The following is a 27,736-nucleotide window of genomic DNA, read 5'->3' on the forward strand; positions in this document are numbered from 1 at the left end:
AATACAGTCATTTACCTCAAATCCCCTCAAACCATGAGATTTATGCCACCATATTTGAGACATTTTTACACCAGCAGGCAGTTGGAACGGACGTTGCTTTGTTGTTTCCTCTGTTAGCTTCTTGTGATTGGTTCACTAACCAGCTAAGCCACAAGCGAGGCTCTGATTGGTCAATAGCTGGAAAGCAGGTAGTGGGAACAGTAGAGCGCGGGTGTCGTGCTTTCGTCGGTGAGTAGCAATAGCTTGCACAGGAATAAAAAAAAGTACTGCTGCCCACTGCGTTTATATTAGAACACAGTTTTTATTATTTAATGACGATGACTGTATACGCTCAGAAATGTCCTTAATGGTCGTGAAACTCCAGAGACCGCGTGCGTGCTCCGGTAGTTGCACTTTGCACCTACAGGTTTCTCAAATAAACGCGATGGCGTAAAATTGGCCTGCATAACAAATAATTAAGCCTTAAAAATGAATGAAACATATAAGTGAGAGGCAAATCATGTTCACTGAGGAGAGGAGTAGAAAATGGGGTTCATTCAGCAGGCAACCGGAGCTGTGCGTCACTGCGAACATTAACGCACAGTCATCAGATACTTGAGAACTCCTGGAGGGGTGTAATTGTCTTCTTTTAGGGAAAAGGAATAGGAGTGACGTCGGTCAGACATGCGTCGCTTTTATGTTTGAAGTGCTTACACAGGATGAATACCTGAACCTTCAAAATAAATCCACGTTTCTTTTAAATGTTGGCCCAAAGCACTTCATTGTGGAGAATGTTATTAGACGATTTTTGTTCTTTTTTTATAATCTGCATCCATTTTTTGGTCATTATTTTTATTATTTCAAATAATGAATCTTTAGTTTGTAAAGGACTTACTCAATCCATACATGTTTCATCAGCTTTAGTCTTTGCATATATTAAAGATAGTTGTGTTTATCCCCACACTTACATTCGTGGACTCTTCTTATTTCCACAGAGGAGTGCATTCATACTATGCATGCTTGTTTTAATTTCTGCTCCTTACAGTCTCCATCATGGAGCCTCTGTTACCAGGAGAGTCTGGCCAGTTCATAGCAGAGCAGAGTCGGGATGTGTTTGTCGAGGATGAAGGAGTGCAGAAGGTGGCGGAGATGCTTTACGGTCTCCAACACAGTGACGAGCTGACAGCCAGTGGCTGGAAGAAAGCAAATCCATTGGCCCCAGCACCCACATCTGACCAGGGGAGTGTACTAGTACCCAGGCTATGAAAAGATTCTTCATAGTATACAGTATTGTGCAAAAGTGCTGAGCCATCCTTCATTTCTTTATGTTTTGCTTCCAAGGAGCCAGAGTTTCTTGCAATGTTTTAAAATGGTTTTAAGCAATAGTTCTTCAGTCCTTCTGAAAACCTTTCAGAAGATTTTCTTCCATCATTTTCATCATTTTTTTTCCACCAGTTTCTGGTTTTCTATCAGTCCTGAATATCCCTATCTACTGTCTCTGTCTTTGGCGGTTCATCAGTTTTCCCTCCAGATGTCGACCTCCGTGTGTTCCCTAGTTTTTCCCTTGGTTATACCTATATATAAGTTAGACCAAGCATTATATCTGCTATAGTCAGGGGTGCACATAAGTGGTCCGCAGGTGCGCATTCACTGTCAAAATAAAAGACGCGCACCAGATAAGAAGTTGCAATGCGCGTTTGCGTCCATATAAAAGGCACTGTTTTTTTCCGCTAGAGTGGGATTTTCACGGCATATTCTGCACCACATCTCTGTGTGTTCATCATTTGTTTGAAGCCAGCTCACCTCCTGCAACCACTTTTCCGAGAATACGCGCTTCTTTTGCGGTTCGGACTCCTTCTGACATTTCGTTGGAGGTGGAGGAAAACCAAAGTAATTGCTTAAAGGAGCTTCTTCGACATTTTTAAGAGTTCTAAACAAACGTCTGTCCTCCTCCAGAAAATCTTATGTACGCAAACGCGCGTTGCAACTTCTTATCTGGTGCGCGTTTTTTTTATTTTGAAGGCGAATGCGCACCTGCGGACCACTTATGTGCAGCCCTGACTATAGTGCTATGCCGAAGTCTTGAGTCACCCCTCATTTCTTTATATTTTGCTTCCAGGGAGCCATATTTTCTTATAATTTTTGAAGTGCTCTTGAGACATTCCCTTTTAAGCTGTCTTTGGGCATTGGCTGCTTTTTCACTTCATTTAAGTCCGGTCCTTGTACCTAGCCATAATAACTTAGTGGTTATTATTGTGAAATTTAAAAAAGAAAAGAAAAAAGGTTTTAAGGGGGGTTTATTTAATAGTTGCAGCTAATCAGGTGGTGAGATTGTGAATATGTGTTGCTTTACTCTGTTTTATATTACCATAAATATAAAGTATTAAGGTTTTCAACTGTTGTCTGGACACAATGAAGGATTTATGAAATGATTGTATCTACTGACATCCAGAATTAATCAAAAAGACAGTAGCTGCAGTGGTCTTTGATTGTATTTTGTATGGGTACAGGTTTTTAAAATATTGACTAAAACACTAATTTAATACAAATTTTTAAAACCTCAGTGGAGAAACCCTGTCTCTTTTGGACAGTGTGTTACAGTATATTCACTTTTCTTTCCTTTTTTTTGTATACTTTCTTAATAATTTGTGCAATTTACCACTGCAGGCATTGAACTGGGTATTTGTAGTAGACACCATGAACTTTTCCTTTTGGCCAGAGGAAGAAACCCAGCAATGTGAGGTGACTTATAAAGGCACCACATACACAGGCTACATGACCCTGTGTGCTGCCATCACCAGAGCCATGGAAGAAGGTAAGAGTACATACCTGTACATCCACTTAGTTACTATATTATACAGACTTATAGAAAATAGCAGTAGGCAACTCACAGCACTTTCTATTTTAAGGTAAAGACTCTTCAGCATTATACATAGAAAGCCAGAAATGTAACAATCCTTGATGAGCATAAACATGAAGGATGGAAATGTCAGATTTATAAATTGTTTGCCGCTGTGACTGTTTGCAGCAAAGTTACACCCATGCTCTTACCTTTACTTCATACATAATTTTAGGTGTTTTAATCCTAGTCTCTGGAGAACAAAATGTATATTTTGATTGTCCCTCTATTCTGTGCAGTTTTGTTATTACCCATTATCGTGTTTGTGCCCTTTATTTGAACTACGACTGCTGGGAAATTGCTTGTAGCTCTGCATGTGCCTGTGCATCATTTATAATTAGCATGAATGACTCCGGATATGAATCAATTATGTCTCATATGGAATAGCTCTCAGTGTGTGGTCGCCATGGCCTTTATAATTACAAGAGATTTTCTCAGAAAAGCACAGGTAGTTTGGCTCCAGTGTGAATCTCGGGGTGGGGGGTTGACAGCGTGAGATCAGAGCAAATTATGTATTTTGAGTCTATTGTGAGCAATGGCCACTGTCAAGTTATATTCTTATTATTGCACACCGAGGGTAGCTCCTGTTTTAAGATTAATCCACCTAGCACCTTCTCTTCTCCACACTCCACAGGTGTACCTATTACTGATCCAAAGTATTTCTCTCAGATGAACGTGGAGGAGTTGGGACGTGTCCTTCGGTCAGACAATGAAACACCCATGCCGATGCTGCGGGAGCGTCACCAGGTTCTGATATTAATACGATATTCAAATAATGATTCAATTGGTCAATATATGGATTTCAGTAATGCTTCAGTTTTGATTTTACTTTGCTTTTTTACTTTCTTTAAATCTAAAAGCTGTCTTTTCAGTCAGGGCAGTCTCAGCATTTACAAAATGAAAGGAGTGCTTTTTAAAGCAACAGTGACTTTTTCTTTTAGAAATAAACAAGGTTTTACATTCCTCTATTCAACATCATGGTACATATATTCATATTTGGCACATTTTTCTGCCTTTCTTTGTATGAAATGTCAAATTTTATTTTGATATTAAGCAAGAAAAGTGATTTTATGGTTCAATTAATTATTGAGTCTGTTAGTTTTGTTACATTTATAAACACAAATTTAAATTGTGGCGCTTTCTGCCTGTTACATTTAAAGAAGCCACCTGCTGAATCTTTTTAACAAGGTGCTGACAGAAGGCGGCCGTGTGCTGCTGGAACATGGTGGAAGCTTCCGCAGTTTTATCAGCCAAGCCGGAAACGACGCCCAGAAGATGGTGGAGCTCATTGTGCAGAAGATCCCCTCGTACAGGGATGAGGCTACATATGAGGTGAGAGTTTAGCAGGATCATTGTACAAATTAGGAACAGGGCTCTAGAGTGCGACCAATTTGGTCGCAAATGCAACCAAATTTTTCAGTGGTGCGACTAAAAATAAATATTTGGTCGCACAGGTGCGACCAACTGTTCCGGTAACAAAAAAAAAATCTCTGTAACTCTCCGTGTGGTCAACAACAGACACACATTATGCCCCTATCGTGGACTAAACCAATCAGAGATAGTCAGGGGCGGGACCTCTCTGATTGGCCGTGGTCCAGTTGAAAGTGCAGGTGGAAGAGAGAGGTGAGTAGCTTGAATAAAGCGATATCAATTCATTAACGGATTCCACACAAAGACCTAAACACGGAGCGGACCCAACACATCAGAATCAGCTTCGTCTTTCTCGGCTTTCTCACCCGACGGCCTGAACACTACACGCTGTCGGAGCTTAGCGATTCTTCGGGTCCGCGCTGTGTTTACGTCTTTTTGCGCTGATTCTGAGCTGCAGGTTTTGCCTCTCTCCAACCAAAATTCACCGAGCCTGCAGCAAAAGAAGCAGCAAACTGCGCTTCACATTTGATCAATGTCGTCATGAATTCCCTCTGACTTTTGCTGTTTTGCTTCCACCACGATAAAAATCACACTTCCTGCACAGCTCTCTCTCTCTCTGTACTTCAGGAACAGTTTCCCGTCTCAAATCTGTTTTCTGCATTATTCATTCGCTTATTACCCACCAGTCTAGCGTTGTTTACAGCGCTTTTTCTTTTTTCACTTAAATGACCTCGGACAAGAAAGCCTAATTTCTGCTGTTCAATACTGAAGAAATTTAAATTTCTTAAAATTATGCAAAATTGCAGAATATTTTTAAGGTTATCTGCTATAAAAAGCCAGACCAGGAAAATCTCCTTCATGTTTTCCTGTGTTTTATTCTCAGTTACTTTCACACAAAGGCATCTGCTGTGATTTTCACAATTCTGATGAAGTCTCATGTGTATCAGTACTGATAAATGATCAGAATTATAATATTTCTGACTGTCTGAGGCTAAATTGAATCAAATCAGGACTTTGAGAACCGGAATTGAATGGATTATAGAAATCAGTGATGATACTCAGCCCTAGTGAGCAGCCTAGGCCTGAGAGAAGTGGATGTAGCTGTGGGTAATAAGAAAAGATGAAAAGAACTATTGATAACTTTTTTGTTAAGTTAAGGCCTGATCTGTCTGAAATTCATAGCCAGTGCTCATCAATATTTGAATGCTGAAAAAGCACAGTGTATACAGAAAACACATTATATGCTGCAGTAAATGCACTGCCCAAGTGTCCCCTCTCCCCACGGCCTTTCAGCAGCAGACAGCAGCAAACAGGTCGTCAGAGGAGGCCAAGATGATGATTAAGTTTTTAACATTTTCTACAATATTGACAAAGCACTTTAAGCACAAGTTTGTTAGTTAATAATTTAGAAATTAATATTGTCTGTATGGACTTCCCCCCCCCAAAGAAAGTGCACATGTAAAACTGCGGTGTTAAGCGATGCGGTTGAAAAATTTGAGTGCGCCTAACTTTTGTGCCGGTACGCCTAAATTTTTAAAGTTAGGCGTACCGGTGCGCCCATGTCAAAAAGTTAGTCTAGAGCCCTGAGGAACCTCTTCTAATTGGGAATGTGCAAAAAATAAAAGAGACGCCCTCTATTTGCTGCACTAGTTTGGCTTTTCAGAAATGTCAAGTTGGTACAAGAGGAAAGGGTTGGAATGATTAACTTATTTACAGGTTTTTAGATACTAATACAATCACTTATGGTTGAATAGGTCACAGTGAGCAAGCATAAAACTGTAATTTCCCCAAATATTTGGAAAACTGATCTTTTTATTAGTACGGAGCATAAATACATAACTGTGCAGATACTTTGAGTTTTCAGCCTAATGATACAGCCTGTATATTGCTTTATAGATTATGCACAATGCATAATACATATTAAATGCATATATGAAATATATGTGATCAAATATATGCATTTGGAGAATTTAAAATAAATTGTGATGTGAGAGTTCCACCTCCTGGTCAAATACAGTGCAGCAACACTGATGCTGTCAGTTTATTACACAGTCAGAGGAGAGCATTATACTCTTTGACGTTATTTCTTTAATTTTATATTTGTGTAAGAACACCTGCCAAATTATAAATATTTGTGGCCTAAGGACAAATACGATGTTGATATTTTGTCACTTTCTTGGTTGCGTAAGGGTAAAAGGATTTCATTCTACAAGCGAGCCCAGATTCTTGTGGCAGATTACTGGGGCCTCATGGCGGCCAGAGGACAGGGTGACATCATTAACATGGATTGGCTCACCATGTTTGCTGACTACAGGGTTCCTCAGGCGCTTGTCTACTTAGGAGCTCTACGATACTCTGATACGCTGATGCAGGCGTTGAAGAACGGTGAGACAGTAGTGTGTCTATGCACTTGTTTCTCTTACTGAAGATAATATTTCAAATCACGAGATATAATTGCTTTCAGGTGAGCTTCTGTCTTCAGGAGACCGGAGAGAAGTAGAGATCCGAGGTTGTTCCATTTGGTGCGTGGAGCTGATCAAAGACCGTCTCCACAAGCTGGTGCAGGAGAGAGATGGACAACCCTGCAGTGTGAACTCTGTTATCATCGACTTTTACCTGTGGCCTTACGCCAAGCAGCACCACAAAGAGATGGCCCACATTCCCATACACCACACACGCTGTATTTACTATTGATGAGCTGGCTGGCAGCCGTACATACAGGAGGCTGCACTTCTCAGTCTGCCGCTCGCTGGGCTGAAGCCAAGCACATCACTGTGCCAGGTATACATACAAACAGACTTCTCTTTGGCTGCAGTGGAAACAGCTGTGAAGTGTTAATGCAGCGTGTCTTTCTGAGTGGGCACTGCTGTTCATTTCCGGTCTCAAATATGTCGGTCATATTTTCTCACAAACCTCTCGATGTGGAGAAAATGATCATATTATGCCAATCTGCGTATGCTCTGCAAGTATATAACAGTCTAACAATAAATGATATTAGGGCTGCCACAAACGATTATTTTGATAGTCGACTAGTCATCGATTATTTTTGCGATTAGTCGACTAATCAGATCATCATCCATTGGACGCAAAACTACAGCTTATTGCACCAGCAGCATCTGCTCTTATATAACTATCATTAGCTTACAGCTTTAAGTGTTTAAGGTCTGTGCTAACTAAAAATAAAGACAAGATGATAGTTTATTAAATTTTAATGAAATTTGCGGATTGTTTCGGTGAAGTTTAATAAACTCCTTGCTATCTAAAATATAACAGGACACTGGAGTATATTCTGGAGCATCTCACACTTCTGATAATCAGCTGTCTGCTTGACGTTTATTCAGCTGTGTAAAAACTATAACTTTAATCTCAGACAAACTGATTTACTCAGGAACAAATAAAATACTAAAAAAAAAGCCAAACAATAACATTTTAAGTTATCTAAGTGACTCATATATATTTAACCTGAGTAGCGAAAGACGGCGGTGGGTTTGAAAACGATTTGCGGGGAGTCCGGTGTTCTCGCTCGCTAACGAGCTAGTGGGTAACAGATGTCTCCGAAAACGTCGGAGCGCTTTTGAAAATATGTGGTGTCCTGATAAACTGAGCAGATATTTGAGGTTTACACAGCTACATTCTCGCCTGAAAATATGTTAAACGTTTATTTTGTGACCCAGAAAGAATAATAAGAGTAACATTAAAACTAACCAGCTGCCGCCATTGTTGGAAACTGCGCTGGGCCGCGCTATGAATTCTGGGACACAGCTGCTTCTTCTTCTTCTTCTTCGGGGTTTAACGGTAGCTGACATCCTTGTACATGCAATGCTGCCATCTTCTGTTTCAGTCCGTTATTACACTCTTAAATCCTGCCACTTATTCCTGCGTCTTTTGTGATCTTACAAAGCTTCAAACGACGCGTCGACTATTAAATCAGTCGTCGACGATTTTGATAGTCGACGTAATCGTGACTAGTTGACAAATCGTGGCAGCCCTAAATGATATTCATCAAACTGGAGGAGGATTAGAGTACTTTGGTTTTTGATACTGTCTTTCTTTTAAGGAGTGTAATCAGAGTGTTTTTTAAATTCAGTGTAGTCAGTATTATGCATTTCATGAGTGCAAATGGATAAGCCCGATGTTAACATGCAGCTCTTTTTACTTCTCTCTTTTTTTTCTTGGTAACATAAAGCCTTTGGTCATTTCTCTTTTCAGTGAAATATTATTTAATACAAGTTATATAGAGGCATCTTGCTTTCTGCTCCTCTTTGAAAAGGGAACAGAAAAAAGTGACAGCCTGCACTGAATATAGCAAAAATGTGATGAAAGATGGAAACCTTCCTCAGATGAGAGATTTCTGCAGTCTGCATAATGAAGGAGTACAGATATTGTGTTAAGCTGAATATTGAGAGGCTTAAGCTAAAATTTGAAATAATAATAAATTATCTAGCAGATGCAGTCTGCCTGAAAGGTATACTGTATTATTAGGATGACAGCGTGTGGTATAATAGATTTCATGTATTTTCTTCGTGCCAGCTGAGTTTGTTAGATGGGGTGCTCTGCTGTTGTCCAGTAAGTAGAGATGGCACGATACCACTTTTTTATGTCCGATACCGATACCGATATCATAAATTTGGATATCTGCCGATACCGATATGAATCCGATATAGTGTTTTTTAATCAACAAAACTGTTTTTTAAATATCTTGCTGCATTTTGTATAAGTTCATACTCAAGTTTAAAACAACAACTACACTAAAGCTATTCTGTTATACCTGTATGCAAAAAAAAATATTTCATAGTTCAGCAATACTGATCAATCTAATAAACTTACAGTTTTTTACAGACGCTAGGACACATTTCCCAATACTTAGGTCACTTTTGCAAAACTCTTCACACAATCCTCCTAACTGACCGTCAGCTTGGCAAAGCAGTTCATTTCACATTCAAAATGCACTACAACTACCAAAACACTTCATTCAGGTCTCAAATAAACTCATTCTTCCAGAACACTAGCAAAGGTTGACAGCCGACAAACACACTTTGTCACCCACAAAACAATGACCTAAAAAACACTAACAACATGTAGCATTACACAGTGTTTTCTTGTGTAAAACAAGGACACATCTCTGTTTATAATTTCAATATATGTTACTGGAATGAATCAGACATCATGCAGAATTTGTTAATATTTGTTTATGTATTTTTATTTTTTTGCACTAAGTAATCCCAAAATACAAGAATTTGTATACACACCATCCACTGATACACATACAATAGTAATGCTAATCTACTCGGTCTTCTCCATTTGGCCACATCACATCTTATGTCATCTAGGGCAATGCACCTAGGAAAGAATCTTCTGGCATGCCAGAATTGAAGGAGTTGAAAAATTGAAGGAGTAACACCTGTGTAGATGTTCATCTACAATGAGAATAAGCTGTGGCTGGTTAAACTGCATTTTTAGATTTAAAATATGTTTCAATAAAATATTGCTGTTGGATTTTGCTGTCTTTTCAAGTTTTGCATTGTGTTATTGTTTTGGCCATAAGTTTAACAGTTTTGAAAACAGTATGTAAGCACATGCAAAATGTCCTGTACGTACAAAGATTTTTGGCAGTTGTTGTGTCTGAGTGAGAAGATGATTCATGAAATTTGAGAGATGTAGTCATTGAATGCATTTTGTGCCAAAACAATGATAACTGGTCCTCAGTTTAGCCCACATAGACTTCTGTTGTGCTCACTGTGTGAGGAGTTTTGCAAACGTGACCTAAGTATTGAGAAATGTGTCCTAGCGTCTGTAAAAAACTGTAAACCTGCACCATCCTCCCTATTCTGGTATTTTAAAGAGTACTTAGCGTAAATATTAAGCAACCTAACTAATAGGGTTCCAACTCCCAGCAACAAAAATAAATAAATAAAAAATGGGGAACCACCCCTCACACTCCACCTCATGATGCTTAATCGACGTAATCAACCTTAATTTGATGCAGTGTGAAAAAAAATGCACAGAAATCAATTATTTTTCAAGAAATATTAAATAGATTCAACATCTTTCTTCAACAAAATTGCAGACTGCACAGATGGTACCTTCCCAAAGGAAAAAGTACTATAGCTTACTAGGGTATATATATTATACTTAATAGTTACTATATACAGTAATGGACTTCTATTCATTTTGCATCAAATTAAAACTTTGGGTGTCAGATAATTATTTATTAAAAGCTAGACATTTTAAATGAGAATAAGAAAGAAAAGTATGTCTTTGTGCTCCCCTTTTCCCTGTTAACGCCCTATCGGCCCCCCTGGCTAAACTTTGCTAGATCCGCCCCTGCACAGTTACCAGCGTCAGCTACCTAGAAAAAGATCCTGGAGTAGAAAGTAATATTAAATACATTCTAACAACAGCTGATCAAGCTTAAACGTGCTGCTGTTGTTCAGCCACTGGTTTCCTCTTTCTGGTGCGAAGTGGGCCAAAAGCAAACTAGAGACACGGACTCCCGACAGAAAAGCCGATCAGCTGATCATTAAGCAGTTTCATGATTGAAGTAGCAGCAAGAAGAGGCAGTCGCTCCATATATCGCTTGTTAAGCTTAAGGCAGGAATGCTTTACAAACATTCAGAGATGGACTTACACACTTGCTTTACTTCTCTCGGGATAACTTTGTCAGAGATGAAATGCGGGGTTGCTAGCGAAGCTCCAAATGCTATCCAGACCACCGACAGGTCCCGCATGCCACAGCCGCTCTATCACGTGATGCATACTGCTCCGACGTGCTAACGTTCTGAGGTGAGTTATGGCGTGTGGCAAGTTTTGTGAGGTGCTTTCGTGATATTTAATGGATCGGATTACATTTTTTATTTTTCTCCGATATCCGATCCAGTAATTTAGGTCAGTATCGGACCGATACCGATACGTAATATCGGATCGGTCCATCTCTACCAGTAAGTGATGCAGAAGGTGGTCAGGATTACCCATGACCCATCGCACAGTTTGTGCAGTGATCTCCTCTCCACCACAGCTAGAATAGTGTCCAACTTGCAGCCAATCACAGAGCCTGCCGTCCTGATCAGTTTATGCAGTCTGTTGGTGTCACCAACTCCGATGCTGCTCCTCCAGCAGACCACAGTGAGGTAAGCTGCGCTGAGCACAACAAACTGTAGGAAAAGCTCCAACATTTTGCTGCACACATTGAAGGATCTCAGCTTCCTTAGGAAACGAGTGTGCTCGTTCCCCTCTTGTAAACAGCTTCTGTGCACTCCTCCACTTTATCCCAGGACAGACATGGCCTGTTTCACCACACTATACCTTTGAACATGGAAACATTTCTGTTTCAGAATTCTTGTACATCTAAAAGAATACGTATTTATCCAGAATGACCAGACAAAAAAATTAAACTATACACTCATACTAACCACTAAGCAAATGCCTGTGTAAATAAAACTGCTCTATACCTTTGTAAAGTAGAAACTGAAATCTTTCGAATTGGAGAAGACTTGAGTAAGAGCTCAAACCTCTTCGCAAACTTAAAGAAGTCCGGTCGTCTTAAAAATAGAGTTAAATAACAATTGGTTGGTTGTCTCATATGATCGGTTTCGCTGTATGGCAAATGAAAGTCATCATATCTTAAAAAGACCTAACAAATCTATAAATCAAGTAAATCTCAGACTCCTGATGGCGCTGTCGCCTTAACGGCGCCGACTTCCACGAGTACTCTTGAACATCCCACTTCCGGTTTCATAACGGCGGCGGCAGCGGTTTCCCGGGCAACCGAGGACCGACAACAAACGAGATGTCACAAAGTTTAACAAGAGCGCGACAAGCGATTGCCCGAAAAAAAGTGACCAGGTGTTACGGTGAATTTGTGTTTATTGAGTCTTGTTACTATCGAGATAAACAAGTTAAAGAGCTCCTTTAAAGACATCAGGACGTCATGAGCGAAGGGTGTGTGCGGGTGGCGGTCCGTATCCGGCCTCTGCTCCCCAAAGAAGTCCTCCACGACCACAGGGTGTGTGTGCGTGTAGTGCCGGGGACCGGACAGGTGATGGTGGGTGAGGACCGACTCTTCACCTTTGACAACGCGTTTGGACCATCAGTCAGCCAGGATGAGGTGTACGAGTCCTGCGTCCAAAGCCTGGTGGAGCGTTTGGTCGACGGTGAAAATGCAACCGTTTTTTGTTACGGACAGACCGGATCAGGCAAGACGTACACACTGGGCAGAAGGAGCCGAGGTAATGTGAAGTTTAACCAAAAAAATTGGTTAAGCTCCAACACAGAGCTTAACCACTCTGACTGATAAGTGACTGATGAGTTCATGGATTGTAGGAAAAAGGGAACTAAGGGGTTCAGGGGGTTGTTTATTTAATGTGGAAAAACCAACATCTGTGGACTTGAGTCTTTAAACACAGCAGTTTTAGGAGTTTTGTTTGTGCTCTCCAAGGCCCATTAATCATCTGAACTTTCTAACTTCATAACTGTAATTCTCTTTTTCCAAAACCTTCCATAGATGAAGAGGGGGGAATTATTGACCACGCAGCCCAGGATCTGTTCCTATACCTGGCGGAGAAGAGGAAGGAAAGTGATGTTGTGGATGTCACAGTGAAGGTGTCCTACATTGAGGTCTACAGGGAGGAACTAAGAGACCTATTGCAGCTGCAGACCACCCACAAAGAGCTTCGTATCAGGGAAGATGAGAGGGGAAACACGGGTAATCAACTTTTTCTACCTTTACTTTACATATATTTTAATATTCAGAGTGGAAATAAAAAAGTAGAAACCATACACTTTCAGAGATGACAAACAGTATCCTATATTTTTGACCATCCATCTGAGTTTCATCCGACTGATAGACCGATTGTGATGTTATTAACATGTATGTATTTCAGGATAAAAAGTTTGAGAGAGCGCACTGGAGAAATCACAAGTACTGCGAAAGATATTATATACTGTGTAATCATTTACAGTCAGCGACTCTGCGGTGCACCTACTTGTAATAATATGTAATATAGTTTTCAGCACATTTAATGAGTGAATGATAAATGATCCAGTGAGATTAGGCATTTTGTGTGAATGTCTGCCTACAGGGGAAGCAACAGTCTTGTTTCATTGACTAAAAAGTCTCTTTGTGTGATTCCAGTGGTGGTGGGAGCCAATGAGGTTGTTATCACCTCAGCAGAGGAGCTGCTCAACAATGTAGAGATGGGAAATATTTTCCGGCACACCGGCACCACTGGAATGAACGAGCGCTCTAGTCGCTCTCATACCATCCTCACCCTTCAGGTCATGTTATCCTGCCACAACAGCAAGAACTCTTCCTTTAAGTCTGTCCGCTCCTCTAAGCTCTGTCTGGTTGACCTGGCAGGCTTGGAACGTGCTGGAAAAACTGGGAACACCGGGACACAACTGAAAGAGTCTGCTCATATCAACACAGACTTGTTTGTGCTGGGCAACGTTATCCGTGCACTTTCAGAGCTAAGTCGAAATCGGCACACTAACAACTCCTGCAGTGCACACGTACCATATCGTGATGCCAAGATAACTCGACTCCTTCGTGACTCATTAGGAGGCAGCGTCCACACGCTAATGGTGGCGTGTGTAAGCCCCTCCGACCACTTTGTAGCTGACACCCTGAGCGTCCTGCAGTTTGCATCCACGGCCCGATCCGTTCAGAACCGTCCAGGAGAAACACCGGATCAAACAGAGGTTAAATCATGCCCTACTACAACCTGGCACCCCAGTGATGCTCGACTAGGGGAGCTGGAGTATGAAGTAGAGACACTGAGAGAGCTGTTGAAAGGGAAGGAGAGAGAGGTGGAAACAGAAAAAGCAAAGACTGGTCAGAGATATGAAGAGGGAAGTGACATCAATGCATACTGTCAGACCGAAGTATCTGAACCAGATAGGACAGCAAGCCGAGAGGAAACGTCACAGTACCGTCTGTTGGCAGAGGAAGCTGCTGCTCTGCTTGAGAATATCTCTGGCCCCTCTCCAAGTCCTTCTTTCAGGGAGCGGCTGGAGGATTGGCAAGAGAGACTCAGAGCTGTCAGTTACTCACCTCCAACTCGTATGGAGTGTTCAAAGGAGGAGGGAGACCATTTTGCTCCATTAAACCTCAGAGAAGAGCTTAAAAAATGCCAGGTAACTATAAAAGACTTTAAAAGGGATGTTGCCATGAAGAGATCGCAAAAACTTTGATTACAAGCAATTGATAAAAGTAACGCAAAAAACCTCAGAGATTTTTATTTGCTTACCTTGAAGCCTAAAAGATGGCTAGTGTCTCCAACATGTGGACATGCCTGTCACATTAAACAACAACAAAGGCATGTAAATGAGCTTGGTGTCTTATATATATTACTGTACCCTCATAGATACCTGTTATTCAGAATAGGAGAAGCGTATTCAGACTGAAAGCATTCAAACTGCTGATGGAATTGCCGTTAAAGAACTGAAGTCTAATATGGATTTTTTTTTTTAAACCACTGACATATCTAATGTAAACTAAGAATGACTGCATCCCGTTTAGATTTGAGGCTGTAGAAAGAAGTGAAGCCATTGGTATATCATTGGTTATTCCTTTGTTTCCGTTACAAGTTGTCAACATTTCGTCTGGAATATCTTATCCTCTGAGAGCTTTTGATAAGGTGATGTGAACAAATGCAGCATGGCTCAAATGGAACTGTTTACATAAACAAAAGCCAAGCTGTACAATTTTATAGGCTTGCTATCCTATCCAGTTTCTCTTTTGTATGCTTAGGAAGCTCTCCACATAGACGAGCAACTGTTGGAGCAGAAAGATGCAGAACTGAGACGGGTAAAGGAGGAACTCGAGAAACTCCTTCAAGAGAGGAAAACTCACCTTATGTCGTTAGAGGAAGAAAAGCAGCGATTACGTATACAGGTGAGGAGGAGAACACTGCAATAAAGAGCTGCTCTGTGATGCAGAAATCAGTATATTTTATTTACGGGAAAAAAAATTAAAAGATGAATTTAAGGCATGTCTGCTGTGTTATCGTTTGTTCTTTAAATGTGCGCCTCTGTGCAAATGTTTAGACAGAACAACTGGTGAACCAGCAGATAATGATTGATCGCCTTCGTGGCGAACTCATGACCTTTCGGGGGACAGCCTCAGGGGCAACAGTGGAAGTGGGGAGGTCTGAGTACAAGAGACCCCACAGTGTCCCTCTGATCACACACAGCTGCATGTGGAGGCCTCCCAGGAAGGTAGGTAACGGTGGGTAGTGTGTGGGTTAGGTTGGTGTCCATAAGTGTGGGTTTTTTTATTTTTGTTTTTGTTGTTTTTGTTTGGTCTGTTATAATGTTTTTTTTGTGACTTTTATTATCTGTGCCTGTGCCTTCTAGATTCACTCCAGTCCACCAGCCTATACGCTGGAGAGGGTAATGGCAGCTTTTAAGATGCATGGCCAACTCTTGCTGGCTGAAATCAAGGAAAAAGAGGACGTGTACTGCCCGCTCTTAAAACAGCAGGCAGAGAGCAAAGATAGCAGACCAGAGATGGAGGAAGAGGATGAGAATGACACATCTATGCGCAGACCGAGATTTAGGTGAGAGCAGCATTCTTACTTGTGCAAAAATAAGTAGTAAGTTTCAAGTAACTTACACTCCAAATGCTGACTTAACTAATTTAACTACATGTCAATTTTCTCTGTAATTCTGTTACATAAATACAGTGCAATATGCTAAATTTATTGGTTAAATGAAATTTACATGATTGGTATAGAATCCCTAATGATTAATTATTTGAATAAATAAACATTTGATTTGATATATTTAAGCTGCATTTTATTCACAACTATTGCTTTATGTTTATTGAGGCTGAAGAATCTTTTTTAGTGTATTCTGCTAAACAAGCAATCCCAAAAATCTGAGGCATTAAATCATTTATTCATGTCTAAGGCAATTTAAACTAAATGTGTAGTGCGAGGATGGACTTTGAAGAAGTAAAAAGTTGTTTTCTTCAGATGCTGCTGCATTTATTCCACGCCGCTTTTGCACTTTGCATATCAATTTTGGGAAAAGGGCTGGATAGTGTGTTGTGTGTACTTGAAAATCCAGCGACACGCTGCAATTTTGCTGTCAAGGATGACTGCATATTGTGCTGCTAGGCAGCGACCTGTTCAGACAACAAACCACTCTTCACTTGGTTTGTGCAGCCAAGCAAACGTCTCACAAAGGCAAAAACATCTAATGTCAAGTTTTTCAGTTTCTCTTTTTATTCTTTTAGATTTTTTTCGATTTCTCTGCAGGTTTGAACCGGCAGCTAAAGCAAGTTTTGCACTTTTTAAAGTAACCCTCTTGGTTTGATCATCTTCCTCTGCATTTGTCACATATAATGAAATAAGGAGTCACCATGTGATCCTGAATTGGATGAATGAATCTATTTGCCTCATCAATTGTCAGTGAAGGACATTAAACTGTACGGAAAGTGTTTATTTGAAGAGTGTGAGTGGATTTTAATTGAAGAAAATCTCTATATAACGCTGGGATGTCAAACTCATTTTACATCGAGGGCCACATCCAGACCCACTTTCATCTTAAGTGGGTCTGGATGAGTGAAGCTTTCTGTGTAAAGCTATTTAATGACATATTTAATACCTGAGATATCTTATATAGCATGTCTCTGTTTTTCTACATGAAAAAATGTGTAAAATAGAGAAAAGGTTCTGGTAGATCACTATGAGGTGCCGTATGGGACATTATTACTGAAACGCTCTCACAAACACTACTGAAATTTTATCTCTGAAGGAAAAAGTGGCTACACAGATGTCTACTCAGCAACCTGCTAGTAGCCTAAGTGTAGCAGCTGCATTAGTTAACAATATATTAGCCTCAGCATAAGTCAAAATTTAGAATAGAAGGAGACAGGCATTATCCTGGTTAATTTTTTTTGGCATATTTGCTTTTTGTCTTTTATAGCAAAGAAAAAAATATCTTAAAATCATTAATAAAACCAGGGAGAGAAGGCTTAGCGTTCCTCCATTTAGCACAATGGATATATTTACTCAAAAGTATGATGATGTCAATAATGTCTGAGACACCCAATGCTCGATGATCCGATTTATCGATGATAAATAATTTCCCCCAGGGATCAATAAAGTATTCTGATTCTGATTCTGATTCTGATCCATATAAAAAAAATGATATGATGTAATTCAAATGGTGGCACATCGTTAATTTTTAGGGAAATCCAATTTTTTAAGTCACACCAAAAGATTGTGTGATAGGGCATAGAAAAAAAAAAGATGTTCTAGGGTTTCATTTTCATCAGTACAAAAAGAACACTGATCCACCTCAAAGCCAAATCTCTTTTTTAGAAATTCTGCCACAGGATTAATTTTGTTCATTACTTTAAAGCGTGTTTCTTTAACTTTAGGTAGAATAGGCCATTTCATAAATTTCGAGTATGCTTTATCCAGTGTATCTGAAATAACTATATTAGAACCATGCCATGTAACCATTCTGTCGTAACTATGAAATATTTTGTCTTTAAAGAAACTACTAATAAATTTATTATTGCATTTTCATCAAACAGCTGACATTGTCCTAGCAATAAATTTGGGAGCACTGATGAGAAATTATTGTATATCATAAAGTTTTTAATCAAATGAAGCAGAGGCAGTGGGGCCAGTTCACAAAATTTGTTATATTCTCTTTGAGAACAATTTAGACAATATTTTTCTGAACAGTCTGTGTAACTTAGAATGACACCGTTATCATCCAACAAATCTGTTATGAATATAATCTTTTTGTTTAAACCAGACGCTCTTGAAAATTTATTTTTGATTAAGTGTTATTACCCTATTATTCCATAAGGTTGAATTATGGGGAGAAGTTGTGGGTAAATATCATTTTCCAAAAATGCAAAGTCTGTTTGGGAAAGTTCGATATCTTGCTTGGGATTTTATTTACCTCAAAATCACATTTCAAAATGAAGTCTAATCCTCCTATTTTATTAAACAAGGATCGGAACTACATAGAGTCTGGCTGTGACAGACAAGATTTTAACCATTTAATTCTAATGGTGCCAACCATTAGATTAATAGTGGTTAATAGTGTTAACAGTTGAGTTGCCAATATAAAAAGCTTAGGGGAAACAGGACATACTTGCCGAATTCTGTGTTGCAACTTGAATCCATTCCTGGATTCAAAGAAGCTAATATATTCTTAAGTAATGCGGCTGCTTCACTTAGGCTACTAGCACAGCCGTCCCCAATCCCCAGGTCCTGGACCAGTACCGGTCTGTGAGTCGTTTGGTACTGGGTCGCAAGAGTTGAGGCTCGAGTTTGAAATTTATGGTTTTCAGGGTATTTATTGTTTGTTTTTTTTTTATATCATTTATATTGTTAACTCGGTTTCCCATGTGTTATGAATAAATCTTCTTTTTTTTCTTTTTTTTTTTGGTACCGGTACTGATTTTATTTTATTGTATTTATCCATGACACCTTAAAGGCCGGTCCGTGAAAATATTGTCGAACATAAATGGTCCGTGGTGCAAAAAAGGTTGGAGACCGCTGTACTTGCAGGTTGCTGAGTAGACATCCTTGTAGTGTTTTGGAATTTACCACTTTTTCCATTAGTTTCCTTGTCAGGAAACAACTTCCTGTTCAGCGGAAATGCCTCTCGTTTCAGTGGAGTGTGTGAGAGCGTTTCAGTAGTGTGTGTGTGTGTGTGTGTGTGAGACAGTTTCAGTGGAGTGTGTGAGACCGTTTCAGTGGAGTGTGTGAGTGCGTTTCAGTAGTGTGTGTGTGAGAGCGTTTTAGTGGAGTGTGTGAGTGCGTTTCAGTAGTGTGTGTGAGAACGTTTTAGTGGAGTGTGTGTGAGTGCGTTTCAGTAGTGTGTGTGTGAGACCGTTTCAGTAGTGTGTGTGTGAGACCGTTTCAGTGGAGTGTGTGAGTGCGTTTCAGTAGTGTGTGTGTGAGAGCGTTTTAGTGGAGTGTGTGAGTGCGTTTCAGTAGTGTGTGTGTGAGACCGTTTCAGTAGTGTGTGTGTGTGTGAGACCGTTTCAGTAGTGTGTGTGTGAGACCGTTTCAGTGGAGTGTGTGAGTGCGTTTCAGTGGAGTGTGTGTGTGAGACCGTTTCAGTGGAGTGTGTGAGTGCGTTTCAGTAGTGTGTGTGTGAGAGCGTTTCAGTGGAGTGTGTGAGAGTGTTTCACTAGTGTGTGTGTGAGATAAAATTTCAATAGTGTTTGTGTGTGAGAGCGTTTCACTAGTGTGTGCGTGAGAGCGTTTCACTAGTGTGTGTGTGAGAGCGTTTCACTACTGTGTGTGTGAGAGCGTTTCACTACTGTGTGTGAGAGATAAAATTTCAATAGTGTGTGTGTGAGAGAGCGTTTCACTAGTGTGTGTGTGTGAGAGCATTTCAGTAATAATGTCCCTTACAGCACCTCATAGATGACTGTCCTGATTGATGGTCTGGCCCCCAGACCATATGTTTGACACCTCTGATATATGGTATTATAACATATGTATTGTAAATACTCATAATTTTCCCTCTGTGTGTAATATAGGCCTGATTGGTGTTTTGGAAATGTTTCAGGTGTTTGATTTACTAAGTCAAGCTTTGATTCAGAAAACTCAGTATAAAGTTAATGTCAAACGATGTCCGTGGACTAATAGAATGACATTTCTGCAGGCGTTTTTTAAACCAAACATGGACCAATCAGCAGAAAAAATCAGCTCTGAAAGAGAAAAACGCAGAAGAAAATCACACATGTGGTGGAAAACCAGGACTACAGCAGCCTCAGAGAGCCACAGGTACACTTTACATGCACTCTGGTTTGCACTTGTCTGTAGGCTTATCCTTTTTTATAGTGATGGCTTTCTGCCTTAGAACCTTTCTATGACATTCTCAGCTATTCTTTTCTAGCCATCAAGGAAAACCAGCTCAAGCAAAGATCTACGAGGAAAGCAAGAATAAGAGCAAGCGCTACTGAGAGAAGGATCCGAGATCTGTCAATCAACATGCGCATGAAGGAGGAGCTCATCAAAGAGCTTGAGCAAACTGGTGTGTTTAGATAATGTCATACTTTGTATTCTGCTCTCTGCTAAGTGAGGAACTATTGAAGCCTCTGGATTTATTGGTGTATCGAAGGAAGTATGAAAAGCTTTATAACCAGAATGTCCTGCAGCTTCCAGAAGCATCATTAGAAATTCAAAGATGACAATGACAAGAAGATTGTAATGATTAACTTACTATACACAAGCTTATCCACGACCTGCCTACACTGATCATCTCAGAGTCATGTTTTCAAGTAATGATAGTATATTTCTCTAATGCTCAGGCTGATTCTTGTCTACCCTAGATTAATTTGGCTTTTGAACTGAAAACCTGACAAATTTATTCATGTTATCTATTATTTTAAACAGTACATGCATCTCTAAGTGTGTGCTTTTGTGTGGTAGACAAGGAAACTCAGTCTTTGGAAACACGTGACAGGCAAACTGAGGACGGCAGAAAAGCCGGCGTTTTTGCAAGACTTTCCCTGCAGAGACGGGAGTTGCGAGTGGAGATGTATCACAGCCTGCAGCACATGAGAGCGCAGAGAGCACAGCTTCAGAGCAGCCTGAGAGAGACCAGTGAGAATAACAAAGAAGTCCAACAAAATGAAAATGAGGTTAGCTGTGCAGATTATTTTAAACAACAATAAAAAAAAAAAAGAGATGAACTTATTAAAATTGTTTTTGTGTGAGCATTTTGCCTTGTTGGTCCAAATACATGATGGGGCAAAATGAGCAATACCAAGGAAAAATAGTTAATAATTAGAAAAAAAATCAACTTTAAAAAGAAACAATAGAGTTTTTTCACAGTTTTACAAAATGGTAAAAACATCCATACGCCTAACTTTTTCTCACTTTCATATTTATCTTTGCTTAACGAAAGTTTAAATATGAGTCAGCTTTATAATCTTCACATAAAAGCAGTTTGACCTTTATCTTATAAAACCTTAATGTATTTAAACTAATCAGAATATGGAGGAATAATATCATAATGTGATCACCTGAAAACTGTTTTATCATTAAGAGAAATATCAGATTTGAACAATATATGACAAATAAGGGGGGGGGGGGTTTGTTTGTTTGTTTTTGTTTGTTTTTACAGGAGCAAAGTGCTGGAGTTTCAACTGTATATAAACTGTATAAGTTAGAGGACACAAATGAACAGGTAAAACATTGTTCTTGTTCCCCTGAAATAGTCATTTGGACAGTGCGTTTAGTTTAGTTTAGTTTAGTTTAGGAAACTTCAGGTATTAAACTTCTTACAGTGTTTTAGGGTCTACCTTTGTCGTGTCTTCATCAATCTCCTTTTTTGTCCCTTGTGCCCCTTCCTTTCCTCTTTTCCTTCCTTCTTCTCCCTCCCTCACCTTCTCACTGTAGCTGTGTTGCAGTAGTTGGCTGGAGGAGGAAGAGGAGCATGTTCTTCAGAAGAGAGCAGAGCTGAATGAGCTGGAGGAGGAGCTGAAGAGGAGAAAGGAGGTTCTTATTCACAGGGAGGCGTGTGTGCGACAGAAAAGCAAATTAGAGACCAAGAAGCTGTGCTCCAGTCAGGTCAGACTGTGTTTGCTATGGTTTAATTTAAATACTATCACAAGTCACTTTATTAATTACAGTAAAAGATTAGGTGGACACATATAAATGGTAGAATTAGGAGGTTTATTATCAATTTGTTTTTCAGGCTCTGAGTCAGGACCTGCTGCACGTGTCGATGCAGTTGGAGTCGCTGGAGAAGCAGCTACAGAGGAGGAAGGCAGGAGTTACCATGAAGGAACTGGAGAAAGAGAGAGACTTGCTTAAAGAGAGAAGAGACGCTCTGGACGCCCAGCTGAATGACAACCAAGTGCTCACTGTGGAGGTCAGAACAAAGGGAGTGTTGTGTGTATGGTGTAAATTTGACCACGATGTATTTCTGGTACATGTTTAGGTGAAGTGATGTGTGTGTGTCGTCATGTAGGAGACGCATTCCCTTCTCCAGGTGGAAGAAGCTATCGAAGCTCTGGATGCAGCACTTGAGTTTAAAAACCGCTCGATCCAGGACAAACAGAAGAAGCTGTCGGCCACAAACTTTTCTTTGCATCAGTCACAAAACGCTGAACCCGCCCAACTCTGTTATGTCACCAGAAAACTTATGGGCCTGTCGCTGCCTGAGGCACTGGAGCTGCTTGTGAAATATTTCAACAAGGTAACGTAAAATACTTGCATACATATGTATATACGGAATATTCTGCTTTACATATAATCCATATACATTCTCCTTTCTAGTTCTATATCTTGTTCCGTCTTCAAATCCTCTATTAATTCTCTTCCTTTTCTTTCCCATCATCTCAGAGTTTGATAAAAACTTGTTAATTTACCTGTAAAAAGTGATTTTATGGTGCTCATACGGAATCTGAAAGCTCTCTTTTTCTCCTTCTGTTTCATCCATCCATCCATCCATCCATCTTCATCCGCTTTATCCAAGGCCGGGTCACGGGGTCAGCAGCCTAAGCAGAGAGGCCCAGACCTCCCTCTCCCCAGCCACCTCCTCCAGCTTATCCGGGGGAACTCCAAGGCGTTCCCAGGCCAGCCGAGAGATATAATCTCTCCAGCGTGTCCTGGGTCTGCCCCGGGGCCTCCTCCCGGTGGGACATGCCCGGAACACCTCACCCAGGAGGCGCCCAGGAGACATCCTTGTCAGATGCCCGAACCACCTCAGCTGGCTCCTTTCGATGTGGAGCAGCAGCGGCTCTACTCTGAGCCCCTCCCGGATGGCCGAACTTCTCACCCTATCTCTAAGGGAGAGGCCAGCCACCCTTCGGAGGAAGCTCATTTCTGCCGCTTGTATCCGAGATCTCGTTCTTTCGGTCACTACCCACAGCTCGTGGCCATAGGTGAGGGTAGGGACGTAGATCGACCGGTAAATTGAGAGCTTCGCTTTTACACTCAGCTCCCTCTTCACCATGACGGACCGGTGCAGCATCCGCATTACTGCAGCTGCAGCCCCAATCTGTCTGTCGATCTCCGGCTCCCTTCTCCCATCACTCGCGAACAAGACCCCGAGATACTTGAACTCCTCCACTTGGGGCAGGAACTCATCCCCGACCCAGAGTGGGCACTCCACCCTTTTCGGGCTGAGAACCATGGCCTCAGATTTGGAGGTGCTGATCCTCATTCCCGCTGCTTCACACTCGGCTGCGAACCGTTCCAGTGCGAGCTGGAGGCCCCCACCCGATGAAGCCAACAGAACCACATCATCAGCAAAAAGCAGAGATGAAATTCTGAGGCCACCAAAGTGAAAGCCCTCCGCCACTTGGCTGTGCCTAGAAATCCTGTCCATAAAAATTATGAACAGAACCGGTGACAAAGGGCAGCCCTGGCGGAGCCCATCACCCACCCAGCCCATCACCCGACTTATTGCCGGCAATGCGAACCAAGCTCTTGCAACGGTTGTATAGGGATCGAATGGCCCGTAGCAATGGGCCAGACACCCCATACTCCCGCAACACCTCCCACAGGACACCCCGAGGGACACGGTCGAATGCCTTCTCCAAGTCCACAAAACACATGAACAGTAGACTGGTTGGGCAAACTCCCATGCACCCTCAAGTATCCTCGAGAGGACAAAGAGCTGGTCCAGTGTTCCGCGACCAGGACGAAAACCGCATTGTTCCTCCTGTATCCGAGGTTCGACTAGCGGACGAACTCTCCTTTCCAGCACCCTGGCATAGACTTTCCCAGGGAGGCTGAGGAGTGTGACCCCCCCTGTAGTTGGAACACACTCTCCAGTCTCCCTTCTTAAAGATGGGGACCACCACCCCGGTCTGCCAGTCCAGGGGTACTGCCCCTGATCTCCACGCAACATTGTAGAGGCGTGTCAACCAGGACAGCCCTACAACGTCCAGAGCCTTCAGGAATTCGGGGCGGACCTCATCAACACCAGGGGCTTTGCCACCAAGGAGTTGTTTAACTGCCTCAGTGACCTCGTCCCCAGAAATTGGTGGGTCATTCCCCTCATCCCCAGACTCTGCTTCCTCCTCGGAAGACGTGTCAGTGGGATTAAGGAGGTCCTCGAAGTATTCCTTCCACCGCCTGACAATTTTCTCAGTCGACGTCAGCAGCGCTCCGCCAGCACTATACACAGTGCAGGTAGAGCACCGCTTTCCCCTCCTGAGACGCCTGACGGTTTGCCAGAATCTCTTCGAGGCAGTCCGAAAGTCTTTTTCCATGGCCTCTCCGAACTCCTCCCACACCCGAGTTTTTGCTTCAGCCACTGCCCGAGCCGCATTCCGCTTGGCCTGTCGATACCTGTCGGCTGCCTCCAGAGTCCCACAGGCTAACCAAGCCCGATAGGACTCCTTCTTCAGCCTGGTGGCTCCCTTCACCTCTGGTGTCCACCATTTGGTTCGGGGATTACCACCACGGCAGGCACCAACCACCTTGCGGCCGCAGCTCAATGCAGCAGCTTCGGCAATGGAGACGCTGAACATGGTCCATTCGGACTCAGTGTTCCCAGTCTCCCTCGGAATGCTGTTGAAGCTCTGCCGGAGGTGTGCGTTGAAGATCTCGCGGACTGGGGTCTCTGCTAGACGTTCCCAGCACACCCTCACTACGCGTTTAGGTGCACCGGGTCTGTCCAGCATCCTCCCCCGCCACCTGATCCAACTCACCACCAGGTGGTGATCAGTTGACAGCTCAGCCCCTCTCTTTACCCGAGTGTCCAGAACATATGGTCACAGGTCTGCTGATACGATTACAAAATCGATCATTGACCTACGGCCTAGAGCGTCCTGGTGCCACGTGCACTTATGGACACTCTTATGTTCGAACAAGGTGTTCGTTATGGCCAAACTGTGATTAGCACAGAAGTCCAATAACAAAGCACCGCTCGGGTTCAGCTCAGGGAGGCCGTTCCTCCCAATCACGCCCCTCCAGGTCTCGTTGTCGTTACCCACGTGAGCATTGAAGTCTCCCAGGAGGACAACAGAGTCTCCAGGTGGAGCACCTTCCAGCACACCCCCCCCCCCCCACTCTGAACTGCCACTCGGCGCATAAGCGCAGATGACAGTCAGGACCCGTTCCCCGACCCTAAGGTGCAGGGAACAAACCCTCTCATCCACTGGGAAAAACCCCAACGTGAATCGCTACCTTATCGTGGTGGAGGGGTTTGTGTGTCCCAGGGATCCCAGAGGCTATGTTGTCTGGGGGCTTTTGCCCCCTGGTAGGGTCTCCCATGGCAAATTGGTCCTGGGTGAGGGACCAGACAAAGAGCGATTCAGAAGACCCTTATGAAGAGAACATCGAGGGAACAGTTTACCCTGCCCGAGATAGGGTTACCGGGGCCCCGCCCTGGAGCTAGCCCGGGGAGGGTGCCCGAGGGCGAGCGTCTGGTGGCCGGGCCTTAGTCCATGGGGCCCGGCCGGGCACAGCCCGAAGAGGAGACATGGGCCCATCCTCCCACAGGCCCACCACCCGCAGGAGGCACCATAGGGGTCGGGTGCATTGTGTGCCGGGTGGCGGCCAGGAGCAGAGGCCCTGGCGGACTGATCCCCGGCTGCCAAGACTGGCAATAGGGACATGGAATGTCACCTCTCTGGTGGGGAAGGAGCCTGAGTTAGTGCGTGAGGTTGAGAGGTACCGGCTAGATATAGTCAGGCTCACCTCTACGCATTGCTTGGGCTCTGGAACCAGTCTCCTGGAGAGGGGCTGGACTCTGTCTCAGTCTTTTTGTTTCAGTCCATCATTTTTATGTTTCACATTATCTCCTTCTCTATCTTCAACCCATCTTCAATCCATCTTTCTCCACCTCCCCCTGCAGTTGGACCATATCTGCTGAGAAATACAGCTGCAGGATTTCCTTTTTTCTAATAAGTTTACTCACCTCTTTTTCTCTTCACATGTGGTTCAGTGGTGTACCACTATTGCACCACTACTGCCCACTTCTGCCAAGTGCTTTCTCATAGTAGGTTGTGTGATTGTTGCCGTTTTCCCTCTGACATTGTTGTGTATTGTAGCGTAGTGTCCCTAAAATATAAAGAGATCAAAAGGAGGCAATTAGGGTGGTTCAAGTGTCTGACTAGGATGCCTCCTGCGTGCCTCTAAGGTAAGGTGTTTTTGGGCATGTCCTACTGGGAGGAGGGCAGATCCAGGACATGCTGGAGAAATTACATCTCTCACCTTGCTTGGGAATGCACTGGAGAGAGAAGTTTGGAAGCTTGCTGCCCCTGCACTTTATCAGAAAGTTTATTATCCTTTTAGGTTGTTTGTCTTCGAGAGACAGAGCGCCATCTACATTTGCACTGTGAAGAGCTGGAACTTCAGGCAGAAGAGCAAAAGATGTTGTTGAGAGAGATGGAGGCTGCTATGCAGCGTCTGGCCTTGGATACAGATCGCAGGCTCACCCAGCAACACAGAGATCACCAGTACAACATCCAGCTGCTGCTGCAGAAACTTAAAGGTGAGGAAATTTGTGGAGCCTGGATTTGAACTTGAATTTGTTTTATGACACTTGGTTTCACAGTATGTCTGCATATGTGTTCAGAGGGTGCTCCAGGAGAGGCAGAACAGGCAACACAAGACAGACTGCAGCATCTGGAGAAAGAGCTTTACTTCTACAAAAGCACCAGCCGGCAGCTCAAAAAGAAACTCAGAGTGATCTTCAGCGATTCATTGCAGCCTAATGATCAGCCTTCTTGCCCACAGGAGCACAAACCTATGCAAAAGATGCAGATTTCTTCAAATGAAGCCCAAACTCATCCTGAGGAGGTTCAAACACGGACGCATATTGTAACAACATACCAAAAAATAAATGCAGAGAAAATGGACAAAAAGATATACAATGATTTCTGTATGAACAGAAATGAAAACCAAACCAAGTGCCCTTCTTCTTCTTCTAACCGCCAAACCCTCAAAAAGACAAAAATGCCAGAATACACCCAAATGCTCACACCGTCCCTGGGGAGGAGAGTAGGAGATGAGTCTAGGGAAGGTTTGGAGATGACACCAGTCCGTTTGTGTCGCAGGGATCTGAAGCAAATCACTCCAGCTGACCTGCAGCTCTCTGGTTCTACCACTGGGAGGCGACCGTCTGCTGTGGGTATGAGCACTGAGTCAATCCTGGAGGACTCTATAGAAGTCCTCAGAAACACTGACAGGTGATGTATTTATGTAGATGTCAGGAACAGTAGTAGATACCAGGAAGTAAACAAAGCTGTTTGATGTTGTAAGGCACTCAATGCAATGACTTAATGGGGTTTTAGAGTTCAGGCCAGAAGAACTTAAATTTCTTGTAACAATAATTATTTTTGTTTTGCTTTTTTTTCCCTGTTTTATTTCACCTTTCTACAACAGCACCATCATAAAAAATAAGAACTGCAAACTGTTGACCTGGAGAGATGATGCAGTAAAATCTCATTACTCTTTGCTCAGTCCTTTTATTTTTGTCTTCCAGTATGGTTAGAAATTTTTATCCTACACGTTTTTGTTCTTCCCACATATTTTTTGGGGC

The 27,736-nt window shown here is 42.3% G+C and overlaps 2 protein-coding genes across 4 annotated transcripts; both read left to right on the top strand.

Moving 5' to 3' along the window:
- Positions 1 to 178: 178 nt before the first annotated feature.
- On the top strand, positions 179 to 7,545 carry qng1 (Q-nucleotide N-glycosylase 1). The gene is made up of 7 exons (XM_085368365.1): positions 179 to 228; positions 1,025 to 1,224; positions 2,647 to 2,794; positions 3,513 to 3,625; positions 4,067 to 4,210; positions 6,439 to 6,634; positions 6,714 to 7,545. The coding sequence occupies exons 2-7, from the start codon at positions 1,033 to 1,035 to the stop codon at positions 6,941 to 6,943; spliced, it is 1,023 nt and encodes a 340-aa protein (XP_085224491.1). The 5' UTR covers positions 179 to 228; positions 1,025 to 1,032; the 3' UTR covers positions 6,944 to 7,545.
- Positions 7,546 to 12,176: 4,631 nt separating this feature from the next.
- On the top strand, positions 12,177 to 27,387 carry LOC146621366 (kinesin-like protein KIF27). 3 transcript variants are annotated; one of them, XM_085368366.1, is made up of 15 exons: positions 12,177 to 12,474; positions 12,750 to 12,950; positions 13,380 to 14,380; positions 14,997 to 15,140; positions 15,293 to 15,463; positions 15,602 to 15,804; positions 19,892 to 20,013; positions 20,126 to 20,263; positions 20,662 to 20,873; positions 21,359 to 21,421; positions 21,634 to 21,804; positions 21,932 to 22,108; positions 22,208 to 22,435; positions 26,488 to 26,686; positions 26,771 to 27,387. In XM_085368366.1, the coding sequence occupies exons 1-15, from the start codon at positions 12,177 to 12,179 to the stop codon at positions 27,385 to 27,387; spliced, it is 3,945 nt and encodes a 1,314-aa protein (XP_085224492.1). The 3 variants fall into 3 exon arrangements, with proteins under 3 accessions (XP_085224492.1, XP_085224493.1, XP_085224494.1); XM_085368367.1 differs by having other exon boundaries at positions 21,362 to 21,421; XM_085368368.1 differs by having other exon boundaries at positions 20,662 to 20,852.
- Positions 27,388 to 27,736: the final 349 nt, after the last annotated feature.

Source organism: Diplotaxodon limnothrissa, linkage group LG12 (assembly GCF_057381915.1).
Source record: "Diplotaxodon limnothrissa isolate DT_005_m linkage group LG12, D_limnothrissa_male_GT1.1, whole genome shotgun sequence".
Classification (NCBI taxonomy): Eukaryota; Metazoa; Chordata; class Actinopteri; order Cichliformes; family Cichlidae; genus Diplotaxodon; species Diplotaxodon limnothrissa.

Excerpts from the sequence above, each read along its gene's own strand:
- qng1 (XM_085368365.1), top strand. The coding sequence starts at position 1,033 with ATGGAGCCTCTGTTACCAGGAGAGTCTGGCCAGTTCATAGCAGAGCAG. Across the intron at positions 1,225-2,646 it reads CCACATCTGACCAGGGGAGT|GCATTGAACTGGGTATTTGT; the intron begins GTACTAGTACCC and ends TTACCACTGCAG. Across the intron at positions 4,211-6,438 it reads GGGATGAGGCTACATATGAG|GGTAAAAGGATTTCATTCTA; the intron begins GTGAGAGTTTAG and ends TGGTTGCGTAAG.
- LOC146621366 (XM_085368366.1), top strand. The coding sequence starts at position 12,177 with ATGAGCGAAGGGTGTGTGCGGGTGGCGGTCCGTATCCGGCCTCTGCTC. Across the intron at positions 14,381-14,996 it reads AAGAGCTTAAAAAATGCCAG|GAAGCTCTCCACATAGACGA; the intron begins GTAACTATAAAA and ends TTGTATGCTTAG. Across the intron at positions 21,422-21,633 it reads TAGAGGACACAAATGAACAG|CTGTGTTGCAGTAGTTGGCT; the intron begins GTAAAACATTGT and ends TTCTCACTGTAG.